Raw genomic sequence first — 12,247 nt, 5'->3', positions numbered from 1 at the left:
GAAGGGTTTAGATCAAAGCATCTTCATCTGTTGGCACAGTCAAAGTCCAGAGTTAAATCTTATTCAAAATCTGTGACAAGATGTTCACATGTGCTCACCATCTTATTTGACATCGCCTCAGCCTTTCTCTAAAGAGGAATGGACACAATATTTTGTTTCTGGATGTGTGAGCTGGTATAGATTTCAGCGTGACTGCAGCACAAAGTGGAGTAAAAGAAAAAAATTATTTATTTCAGGGGGGCTACAAAGCAAATGCATAACACATGTCAAACTTTTTCTTTTTTTGTTTGAAAGCCATGTATCCTTTTTCCTTCCACTTCAGAACCGTGCTCTACTTTGTTTTGGTCTATCACGCTAAAAAACAGGAAAGCCTGCATCTGTAACAGGACAAAGTTGAAGTTGTCAGAAAACCTTTGCAAGGCGCCACATGGGAATCTGTGAAGGAAAGAGGAGAACGGACGATCTCCTCATGGACCCGCAGCCTGTTAGACTGTGCCAACTTGCAGGATGAAGCTGTGCGGTGCGGGCGACCCGTTGCCTGGAGGGTCTGAGGCGGACCATGAATTAAAAATGTGGTGAAACTCCCAACATGTCTGAGGTGGACTGTACCGCAGTGAGCTCCAATTACCGCTGCACACGGTGTGTCACATGGCAACGCTTGTGTCATTGGTCCCCGATCCACCGGCTGGTGTCCGCCTTCGTCTGTCAGGCAAATCAGACACAAATTAGAGAAAATGTCAAATAGCATGATATTTAAATGGCTTCATTCTGTGTGCACTGGATGTACGGGTGTAACTACAGTAGCTGTCATTATTAAACTGCTGTTGGCTTTAAACCAGTGAGGATACCTGTCGTAGGATTTCATAAGCTTTACATTCTGCTGAAATCCAGTTTTTTAAGCATGTGAAACCAACATGAGCTAACAACCTTTTTTTTCACTATTTGCTCATCTTTATGGCAGGACAGTTTAATTGTCTCATTGTAAATAAAGTTTTAAAGAACATTTTATTTTTGTTGTATCTCTAAAAGCTTCACATAAACGCTTTTTAATTTAAAGTGAGGTTCTTAAAAGTGTCCAGCCTCCTCGGTAGGAAATGTACTGAACCAGCTGGGCAACCTGTAATATGACTTGTTCCCCTCACCAGTCCCAGGTGCTTGATAAGTCCTTCCCTGTCTCACAGATAGCTACTTTAACCCAATGAGATGGGGACCACCATGACAGCAGCATGCGTGTTGTAATCCCACCACTCCATCGTGGGAAGCAGTGTCACCTCTGCTTTGGACAGTCTGACATCTGTGTTCAGTCTCCAGTAGCTTATCTGACCTGGGATGTTGAGATGCTTCATTCTGCTACTTCTACTCTACCGTTTACTCTGTTTGCTCTACTTATAAGGAGGGAGGTGAACAGATTTCTGGATGCTGATTTAAATAATACTCTTTATTGGATTTATTATGAGGTTTCTGGGCTATCTGTTAACCCTTAGTATTCAAAAACTGTGGTCTATTAGGTTTTATCTGACCGCAGTCTTGCTGCGTATGAGCTGTGATGTGTATGGATGTAAAAGAGAGAGAAATTCAGTCCTGGTTAAGTCTACATAGTGCAGTGCTCGCCGAATAAAGTATTTTTCTACTTGTGGTTTTGCATATAGAATAAAGGTTTATTCAATTTCAAACAGTATTAAAGGTCTTAGCTGCAACTTTTTCACCAAAACAATGTATTTTCTGAAAATAATACATCTAAATGTCTAGATTGGTGCAGAATAAAAATATTAATTTTACTGAAAAATAAATTTATAGTATATAAGTAATTGTTTTATACATTTTGACGTGTCCAAAATATCTAAATATATACTTTTGATGCCAACGTCGACACGAAAGCATTCTACACCAATAAGAAAAGTAGGTTGAAGTCATCGTAGTAGCTCCGTGATAGCGCTGAGGAATGGCTTCTTCTCTGCGTTACATTTCTCCGATTCAAGTGGACCAAAGAGGAATCAAAACGCCTGTTACGGCTCCTCCGCCTTTGTGCACTTTCATCTGTCTGCTCAAACCTTCCTGATACAGTATGTGGCTCCATGTGGACGTAGCCTGAGTCTTCCTCCTGCAGTAACAGCCTCCACACTGAAGAGTGTTGTCAGCCCAACCTACTAAAACTTAGTATGAGGTCTTTGCTGATTGCAAAAGGTCATTTTGTGTGTTTTCTTTTTTTCCCTTTTTTTGAGAGTCCGATCACTCGTCAAGAGCCAGTCAACCAGAAATGTATTTTTTCCAGTTTGTGTTGAAGCCTCCTGCTTTACATAAAACCAGTTTAACGCGATCTGAATCACCAGATGGCTTTAATGTAGAGATGTTTGGCTTCAGTTCGTTTAATGGCTGAGGTCGGCGATTGATCAACAACACAGATAAAGATGTAGCAATATATGTCTTGAAATGTCTGCATCAACTGGTGGGGCCTTGAGATGAAGACCACCAGTGAGTGTCATTTAGTTCTCAGCGGGGATTGATTGCAGGACCACACTTCTAATGTGTAGCTTATTTAGATTCGACTCTGTATGCTTTCCAACTAAGAATACCTAAACAATGAGATAATGCTCTGAGGTTTATTGCAACTTTTTCATGAATACATTACATTTAGTTCCAGAATTGCTTTTCAATTTTTTTTCTTCTTCTTCTGGTTGCTGATGTAATCCCCCGCCCCTCCATGCTCTCTGCTTCACCCCAAACCACTCCCTGTCCTTGTGCGTCTCCCTGCACACACAATTTTCACCAAAGTACAAAGTAACTGTGCTGACTATCATAACCAACAGTCTTTTGGAGTTTTTATTTTTTTATTTTCAATGACTACTGTAGTCGTGTTTTATTTAGGATCTCCCGCACACATCTGTTTTAGGTTGAGATATTACTGTCCAGCTGCACGCTGAGAGGCCGAGGAGGGGAGTCTACTTTTTATCGGTTGTGTACATTTTGTTCCATACGCCGCCATCAGGCAGCGGTGGTTCTGTTTCACACATGCCAGAGTTTTCCACTCGACTCTGTCCTTTCACACAGGGCTAAGGAGGAGTTGGTGAAGTGTTACAGCAGCTGATGGCAGACTTGAAGTTCCATAATGCTTAAAACATGTTATTTAGTGGCTCTTTAGCACGTGGCTAGTGGGATATATGGGTGCTGTCACTATAAACACAGATATTCATAGCCATATTGTTCACTGCACCCTGCTGTAACCTAGTAGTATTGCAGAGCAGTCAGTGTTTTCTTTTTCTTTTACTGTGAAGCTCTTGAAGGATAAACTTTGCTTCACAAAAGTTCTCCCACCCCTTAAACTTTTCAACACTTTAAACTCTCATTGTATATCAAGGACCAAAAGTAATGTTTAGACGTGAAGTGGAAGGATTTTATTTAAAAAAATGTGGGGCGCGTTTTCTCTGATAACCCTTAACTCACCGGACGAACAACATGATGAAGGCCGAGCCACGGAGCAGACGGGCAGAAATCGCAGCGCACTGTGTGCACGGATGAACACTAAAACGGCACATTACTCCAGACTCAACCTCCTCTCAATAACACATGGTGGTTGCAGCATAATGCTTTGGGAATGCTTCTCTCGAGCAAGGACGTAGAACCTGATCAGGGTTTATGAGAAGAGGAATGGAGCTTAATAAAGCCGTATTGTAAGAAAGGGACTCAAAAACATTGAGAGGGGAGCCAAGGTTCACCCTGAACATGTTTAGCTTGAGATATTTAGCGACATGCTCATTCCTGGTACCACTTCACTGAGTCCCAAGGTGCATGGTGGGGGACGAAGATCTCATGGAGTACTAGGAAACGGCTTTATTAGAAGACCAGCGTGTTTCACATTCATAAGGACCACTTTAAAACACTAAACACAATATGGAAAAAAACACAATTCAAATGAGCCAATAACACATTCATGAAGAAACGGGCTAACCAATCAGCATTCAAGGGGAATGGTGCTTGCTGACTGGTTGGAACAGAGCCTATATGAGCTCTGTTTCAGATTTAAAGGGGGAAATCCCCTTCCACATCTAAGTGTAGTTTATTCACTTAGGCTACGTTCACACTGCAGGGAAATCAGACCCAAAACCGATGTTATTGTCCAAATGCGACCCGTATCCGTCTTTTTCACGGCAGTGTGAGCGGCGCAATTCCGATCTTTTCACCCCCCCAAAAAATCCGATTTGTGCCACCTCCATATGTGGTACTAATTCGGATACGTATCGGACTTTTTTTAATGCGTCCGCTGTCTGAACGGTCACGTCGTATTTTATCTGTCCTTCACGTCTCTCTCCTGTCTCTCACTACACATCCACGCTCAGCTGTGCTGCTTTCTTCTTACCTTATTTAGTCTCGCTATGATGTGTTCTTAATATTGTTGGCACCCATTGCTCAACAGCTTTCTAATAATAACGAGGAGAGATGCCGGCCGGTATCGGGGGTTTTTCTTCCTTTTCGAGAGTTTTTTCTTAACAAAACTTTATTGAACACTTCTAGAAAGGATTACATTCACCGTTATTTCCTTTAACGGTGCGCTGCTCTGTGACGTCTCCTGTTATCTGTGTACGTGGGTCGCTTTGCGGTCTTGAACCGTTCAGACAGAAGTATGATGGCGGTCACATTTAATAGTAGAATGGACGGCCACCTCAAAAAAAATCTGATCCCAGCAAAACAATCGGAATTGAGCATCAAGACCCGCAGTGTGAACGTAGCCTTAGATGTGGAAGAGGATTATTAGGATTTAGATAGGGCGACAGTGGCGCAGGAGTTAAGAGAGTTTGTCCCTACAATTGGTAGGTTGCTGGTTCGATCCCCTGCTCAGACCGTCTCATCATTGTGCCCTTGGGCAAGACACTTCACCTGAATTGCCTGTTGGAGGTGGTCAGAGGGCCTTGTGAATGACTGATTGTAGTGAAAAGCGCTTTGTGGGTCGTCCGACTAGTTAAAGCTCTATTCAAGTCCAGGCCATCTGCCATTTACCATTCCTGAAGCTGTGGAGAGCAGTTAGAAATAAACATGGCAGTCACAGGAACTTTAAAACATTTTCATTTCATAATAAAAAGCATGAACTAGATAACGGCCATTAACATCTCTAGTAAGTTTTTTTTATTATTCAAAAATACATATTATAAAATCAAGCTAAAAACATACATACAAAAAAGGGTCAACCACAAACTATTTAATAGTTCTGTATCCAAATAGGACATTTTTAAAATAAAAATACCCAGAATGCCTCCCTTTTTCTCGATAAAATTTCTATTACCACCTTTTTGTCTCGGCTAAATGGCTTTAGTGCCTGTAAAGAATAAATGTGTGCTACAGTGTTGCTACAGGGCTGCTTAAATCTTTCCTCTTAATAGGACTTCTTTGTCTAACTTGTTCTTTCAAAGGACTGTTTCTCTGCTATGTTGCATTGCTGGAGCCTTCCCCTCTCTACCTCGAGCTATTTGCCAAAAAGACGGAGCAGATATTTCACTCTTCAAATGTACAAAGCTGGAAGACACTCTGAAAACACTTGTGGCTGTGATGGCTGTGTGAGGTGGATCTACAAAGGGTTAACTCGGGGTGCACACCTTCACATTTTAGATTTGGATTATTTTGTGGAAAACCTTTCAAATTTATTTATTGCTGTCCTTCAACTTAACAAATACGCAGTATGTTGTGTTGGTCTGTCGTGTAAAATCCCAATAAGATGCCTTCCAGTTTATGATTAAGTGATGAAAGAATATCAATGGGTGTGAATACTTTAGTTGTTTACAGTAAAGAGAGATTGCCTGGATTTTTTTTATTTTTTTTATTTCATCTGAACTGCCTGAACTCTGGGGCACTCACCGCGTGTCGAACCGGCTCTGCCTCTCTTCAGATCTGCCTGGAGACGGAGCGTCTCGGGCCTCGCCGCGTGGACAGCCTGAGGAAAGAGGACGAGGAGTGGCAGAAGAAGGCTCACACCGCCGTGCTCTCTATTCAGGACCTGACCGTGAAGTTCTTTGAAACCACAACCCGAGCTCAGAAAGGTAAACGGAGACGCTAGGCATTTCCTCTCGTTGTGGGAAAGTGTTGAACCCTCTAGTTGCGTTGACGTGATACAAAGTGTTTCTATAACCTGCAAGTTCTTTTTCTCCTGCTCCAAACTCTTGCATATCTTGTGATAACCCCATTAAAAGTGTTTTAAGTCTTAAAGGCTTTGATCTGGAATAGAACCTAAACCTGCCTGGGGTTTCAAAAACATATTTTACATCAGGCAGTCTATTGACCGAACTGAACTTTTGCCTCTTTCCACCAATGCTGCGTATTCTGCTGCACATGTTTGCAGCTCTTTATGAGCGGATGCGCGCCGACCAGAGGAAGTTTGGAAAGTCGGCGTGGGCCGCCGCTGTCGAACGCATGGAGCGGCTGCAGTACGCCGTTTCCAAGGAAACTCTGCAGCTCATGAGGGCCAAAGAAATCTGCCTGGAACAGAAGAAGCACGGCTTGAAGGAAGAGGTAAAGCGTGGCAAAATAATTAACAAAGTTTATCGCTGTTCTCTTTAATAGGTTGCTGCTATTTAAAAAAAAAAATAAGACCTGGCGTTGCAAGGGAGGGGATAAAACAAGATAATAGTGTTGGACTAATGACCTCATGGCTCTGGCATCCTGTGATGGAGGGACCAACATCCTGCTGTACAGCAGTGGAAATGACTCACTGGGAATGACAGCTAGGTCAAATGTTTGTTTTTCAAGTGAAGCTGCGCTCCACATCTCATCTCTGTAGTTGAACACTATGAAACAAGAATTTATTGGAAACTGAAGCTGGTTCAACACGTATTAGAGGCAAAAAGCTCAGTCATGTGTTTGGAAAAGGCAGCCAGTCTGCAGCCTGTGTCCTCTGGCCTGCTGGAGTGTGACGTCACAGCGAGGCTGTGCTCTTTCAGATGCAGAGTCTGCAGGGTGGGGAGGATGCAATGATGCGTCTGGACCAGCTGGAGGCGCTTTACTACGAGCTGCAGCTGCAGCTGTACGACATTCAGGCCGAGGTGCTGCGCTGTGAGGAACTGCTGCTGACTGCGCAGCTGCAGAGTCTGCGCAGGCAGATGATGGGTGAGCATGACTTATAAACGCATAAAGGAAAATAACTGCATATAAATGTGTTTTTAAACTGCGAGTAAAATACAGTTTTTATGGTACCAGACCTCAAGAAACGTAAATTTTATGAATACATTTGACAGACGTGAATATATCAGATCAGGATCAGCAGAAGGCACACAAATGGAAGGGACTCTGTTAGATTTCATTAAATCTCTACTGATTTTCTACCAGAGCGACAGGATGAGGTGGTGTACTACGATGCCTTTGAGAGCCCAGATGCCATGAAGGGTGAAGAGGAACCTGCACCCCCACCATCGCCCCTCAGAGATGAAGAGCTCTGTGTCCTCCAGCAGAGGACGCGGCAGCTCGAGGCCCGGAGGGGCCGCATCACCACCAAGAAAGTCTACCTCAAAAACAAGAAGGTAAGATCTATAAGCTTCTTTAAATGCTCCCCAGTGTAGTTGGTCATTTCAAGCTAAACTGTTTTTTGTACACTTTTGTCATCAGGAAATCTGTATCTTCAACCACAACCAGAAAATCCAACAGCGCCAAGGAAGTAATACTGACTGCAACTCTCTGCAGGTAGTGCAACAGGTTGGATCACATCGTTAGTTTGCGTCCTGTTACCTTATACAGGAACATTTAGTACTGTTTATAGTCTGCTATATCCTGGAACATCAGTTCATACCCTTAGACCTTTTTCACAATATTGTGATGTGACATGTATCAACTTCAATGTATTTGATTGGGATTTTTTGGATATACCAACACAAGGTTTTGCAGAACTATGAAGATGAAGAAAAAGGATCCATGGTTTTCTTCTTCTATTTTTAATCTTTAGTTTTTATAATTTTAATAATGAGTAAAAATCTGGACGCCTTTTGGTGAAGTGTTTGTACTATATTTGAACTTCTACAGACGGAAGATTTTCCTTGTTTGCCTGAACATCAATTTCTGACCACAGAACATCTAACATAGTTTCTCTCAGGCTTGTCTTGTGTTTGTCACCAACCAGCATCTCTGTCTCTGCTGAGGACAAGTCATGTTTCCCTGTGGTAACGATGCGTTCAGGGAAATCTGCAGTGTTAGTTTTCAACCAAATGCAGCAGTTTGCATTCAACCCAAAAGTCTAAAAGATGGAGGGGGAGTGAACTAATTAGTTGTATTTTATTAAAAGATCCTATCTAGGACTGGGTTTGCAAATCAGCCATTGGCTAGACATCCTTTGTACAAACACAATGGTTGCATCGTTTCATCATGTAACTTTGTCTTATGAGCTGTCCTTGGTTAAATAAACAAAACTAAGAGCACCAGATTACAGGAGTGCGGTTATATTTTGCCAAAATCTAAAAAAAAAAGTGAAGTGATGAGAAAACGTGAGCAAAACTCTGCAGAACGACTTCCAATAACCTCCCGTTCATTAGCTTTTTGTCCCAGCTTTTACAGTTTCAGAAAACGTGTATGGTTGTGTCCAAATCCACCTCATGAAACGGTTGCACAGTTGAATCTGAGGCATGATTCGGTTTGTTTTCACAGGGAGGAGCGACTGCAGAAGACGATGAAGCCAAGAGAAACGTGTCGGTGAGTCAGGAAAGGCAGAGGACTCTGGACCGACTGCGCAGCCTGAAACAGGTGAACATTTTACAGCCTGCCGAGGTTCTACTCCACCAGGCCTGGCAACCTACCTTCATACTTTTTGTTTTAACGGTTTTGTTTTAACGGTTGAAGTTAATATTAATGTTTAACATTTTGTGGAGGTTAAGGTGTTTGTTGATTTCTTGTGCATGTAAGGTTCAGTAGTCAGAATGCTGTCCTGCGGGGATGGACTCGCCATGTTGCGGGTCTGACTGGTTGTTTTCTGGTCTCTGCACGCAGCGTTACCCGGGCCAGGTGACTCTAAGGTCCAGCCGCCTGCGCCTGACTCAGACTCACAGTCGAAGGCGAGCGGGGCAGCAGCCCAGCACCCAGGCAGTCAGCGTCCAGACCGACTGCATCTCTGACCTCCCAGAACTCTCTGCTCCGCCTCCACCCGACGTCTACAGCTGCGCCTCCCTACCGTCCGACGACCTCCAGAGTGTTAAAGCTTCGCCCTCTTTCCTCTCGCTGCCTCCTCTCTCGTCATCTCCATCCATGCTCTCGATGGGATCGCCTCCTCCGCCGCCCCCTCCGCCGCCTCCCCCACCTCCCCAGTCACTTCCTCCCACAGTGAACCAAACAAGTAGCCCAACGAAGCAGCAGACGTGCGAGTCTGAGTGCGCCTCACTGCCACTGGCTCCGTTTTCCCCCCGATTCTTTGACAGCAGCCAGCTGCTGACCGCGAGGAAGAAGCTGAGGAAGACTGCGTCTCTGGACTCCTCGCAGTGGAGGAAGGGTGAGGAAGACCATGCTGGTCAACCCACTTCAGTTAAGGGTTAATTAGAAGATCAAGCTCTATCCCTGGATAACAAAAATGTATGCAGATAATAAAACTTATTACCAGTGAAGGTTGAGGTCATATTAGTCGTTAACCAAGGTTGCTTCACAGCGATTATCTTCTGAAGCACAAATCTCTTCCTATAAAGGAGGGCCAGTAAGTCATTTTAGAATGAAATGACTCTTTTGGGACATAACACTGGTTAATGTTCCTCTTATTCTGAAGGTTTGTAGGGGTTTGAAGGTGGTTTTTAGGGTGTCACTGCTAGGTTATTGCTGCTGACAGCAGAGTCGTGATCCTAGTGGAGGATCTCTCTCCACCAGGGCCGGCCCAAGCTTGTATGGGGCCTCAGGCAGAATCTTATATGGGGCCCTCTTTCTGTCATCAACATCCTCACCACTAAGAGTTGAACAAATTCAGCTCAACACACAAAGAAAAGATTAAACTGGGATCATCACTTTTGTAAAGTAAACTTGACAGTGCCTTCAGATTTAGAGTTCCAGTGTTAAAATCATTAAATGCATCTATCCGCAAGCCATCGAATCAAATGTAAGAAAATTCACATTTTCAATAAAGACATGTAAACATTTTAGATCTATTATCTGTGTCAAAATTTGAGCATTTTGTCGTCGTTCCTCCCCCAGAAGGTTAGTGATCAGGAACGGCCCTGGAAGGTTTAGGGTTCAAGGTGATTAGGTTTCAGGGGTTAAAGGGTTCAGGGAGAAACGCCAGCTAGAGAGTTACTCATGGCTACAGATTGAGGTTTTTGCCGTTTCTTTGTATCATTTTGGTCCCTGTAACAATTGAACCTTGTGTCTCCACAGCGAGCTCGCCCATGGACGAAGTCTTGGCCTCCCTCAAGCGGGGCAGCTTCCACCTGAGGAAGGCCGAGCTGCGAGTTCTCGGCCCCGACCCGGACGACGACAGCAACAACATCCTGGCTCAGATCCGGCAGGGTGTCCGTCTGAAGAAGGTCCGCACCCGCCCGGAGCAGCAGCGCCACCCCAAGAGCTTCCTGCACTCGGCCGACGCCCTGACCCGCAGCATCCACGAGGCTCTGAGGAGAATCAAGGAGGCGTCGCCGGAGTCAGAGTCTGAAGACGAAGGCCTTCCTTGCACAGACTGGGAAAACTAAGGTGGTTGAGTGGAAGAGCTTCACATGCAGAACTTGTTAGTTTTATATAATTGTGTGCAGCCAAAACAAGGAGGAAACAATGAGCTGAGTAAAGCAGACAAGCCAGGGTCAGCTGAAGGCAACTTGGTGCAATTAGAACAAAAAAAGTTTGGTTTTTCTAAATCAGCCGATGTTTCTTTTCCTACTCGTGTTTTTGATTTGAATCACTTTTAATGTGTTGCTGTTGCAGTCTTTGCGAGGACACAACCTCTAACCTCCTGTTACATCAGAGTCGTACTGTAGCTCGTTGTGGTGGGTTTGTTTGAAGAAGGAAACATTTGGTCCTTACTGCTGTGAAGACAGATCTTCTGTGTCGGCTTTTTTACTGAACTTTACTTCACAACAACTATTTATACTGCTCAGCAGCTCACAGAAGCATCCCCAGTCACACAAGGAGCAATTGGCTGTTAGAGCATAGCAATAGGAAAAGATGAGTTTCATTCAAATTGAGGCATACCAGCATAAAGAGCAAATTTATAACTTAAAAAATACTGTGGAGTTATTAGTTACTTAAAATAGCACTTTCAAGAAAGTAAAGAAGTGTGCAACTGAGTAGGAGGATTTACAATTGCAATGAAAAATGTCCAGCCCCTCAGCCTAGACAGATTTCAGTGGTGTGCATGAAGATAACTTCTAAAAACACCTCAATGACCAATAGAAATGTTACTTGGACAACAACGGTGGATCTAACCTTGAAGTTCAAATCAAAACTCTTTTAACACGTAAGTGTGCAGTAGTATTCAACCCCCAACTTTAGTACTTGGAGGAGCACTCTTTAGCTTTTCTAAATGCCACCAAACTGGATAAGTACTGACGAGTTTCCTTAATGTGTTGAGAGAAGGCATCACGTTCCTCTTCAAAACGGCCTGATATTTCTAGGAATCTGTGACGCCAGGTACAAGATCAAGATTACAGGTTACTGCTGCAGAAAAACAGCCCTACATCGACAATGATCCACCTCAATGCTTGACTGTAGGGCTGGTATTCCTCTGATCATAATTCTGGTCTTTGTCACATCGCTTGTCCTTATGTCCAAACGGTTCCAGTTTGGTTTCATCAGTCCGTAAAACTGTCTCTCAAACCTCTGTAGACCTATCCAGAATCATCCTTGCATATCGTAGGGTAAGGGCGATGTTCTGCCCCCCTGGATGGTGTCACAACTAACAGAATGGCAGACCAGGTGTACCTACTATAAAGAGAAACAAGACCAAACAAAAAGTTAAATATTGAAATGAACACAAATAATGCAAATTAGAGAACAGTAGGAGAACTCAGCAGAGTGAGAGAAATAGATATTGTCCTCCAGCAGCCTAAGTCTATAGCAGCATAACTACAGAGATGGCTTAGGATAACCTAAGCCGTTCTTTGTCAAAAAGGAAAGTTTTAAGATTAGTCTTAAAAGTAGACAGGGTGTCTGCCTCACGGACCAAAACTGGGAGTTGGTTCCACAGGAGAGGAGCCTAAAGGATCTGCCTCCCATTCTACTTTTAGAGACTCTAGGAACCACCAGCAGACCTGCAGTCTGAGAGCGAAGTGCTCTGTTAGGAACATACGGGGTAATCAGAGCTCTGATATATAATGGA

At 43.7% G+C, this 12,247-nt stretch overlaps 1 protein-coding gene across 2 annotated transcripts in view; it reads left to right on the top strand.

Annotated features, from left to right (window-relative positions):
- LOC105918758 (junction-mediating and -regulatory protein) overlaps window positions 1–11,881 on the top strand; it is a 30,173-nt gene extending 18,292 nt beyond the window's left edge. The window contains exons 3-10 of one of the 2 annotated variants that reach the window (XM_036140491.1): window positions 5,876–6,026; window positions 6,326–6,495; window positions 6,924–7,089; window positions 7,309–7,499; window positions 7,585–7,671; window positions 8,614–8,709; window positions 8,953–9,448; window positions 10,315–11,881. In XM_036140491.1, coding sequence (XP_035996384.1) covers window positions 5,876–6,026; window positions 6,326–6,495; window positions 6,924–7,089; window positions 7,309–7,499; window positions 7,585–7,671; window positions 8,614–8,709; window positions 8,953–9,448; window positions 10,315–10,625 — 1,668 coding nt within the window. In that variant the 3' untranslated portion in view covers window positions 10,626–11,881. The remainder of the gene's footprint in view (window positions 1–5,875; window positions 6,027–6,325; window positions 6,496–6,923; window positions 7,090–7,308; window positions 7,500–7,584; window positions 7,672–8,613; window positions 8,710–8,952; window positions 9,449–10,314) is intronic. The other variant, XM_012853911.3, reaches the window with a different exon arrangement.
- The last annotated feature ends 366 nt before the right edge of the window (window positions 11,882–12,247 follow it).

The sequence above is a fragment of the Fundulus heteroclitus genome, chromosome 8 (assembly GCF_011125445.2).
Source record: "Fundulus heteroclitus isolate FHET01 chromosome 8, MU-UCD_Fhet_4.1, whole genome shotgun sequence".
Lineage (NCBI taxonomy): Eukaryota > Metazoa > Chordata > Actinopteri > Cyprinodontiformes > Fundulidae > Fundulus > Fundulus heteroclitus.
Note: the sequence above shows the minus strand (reverse complement) of the source record. Positions and strands in the feature narration are given on the sequence as shown.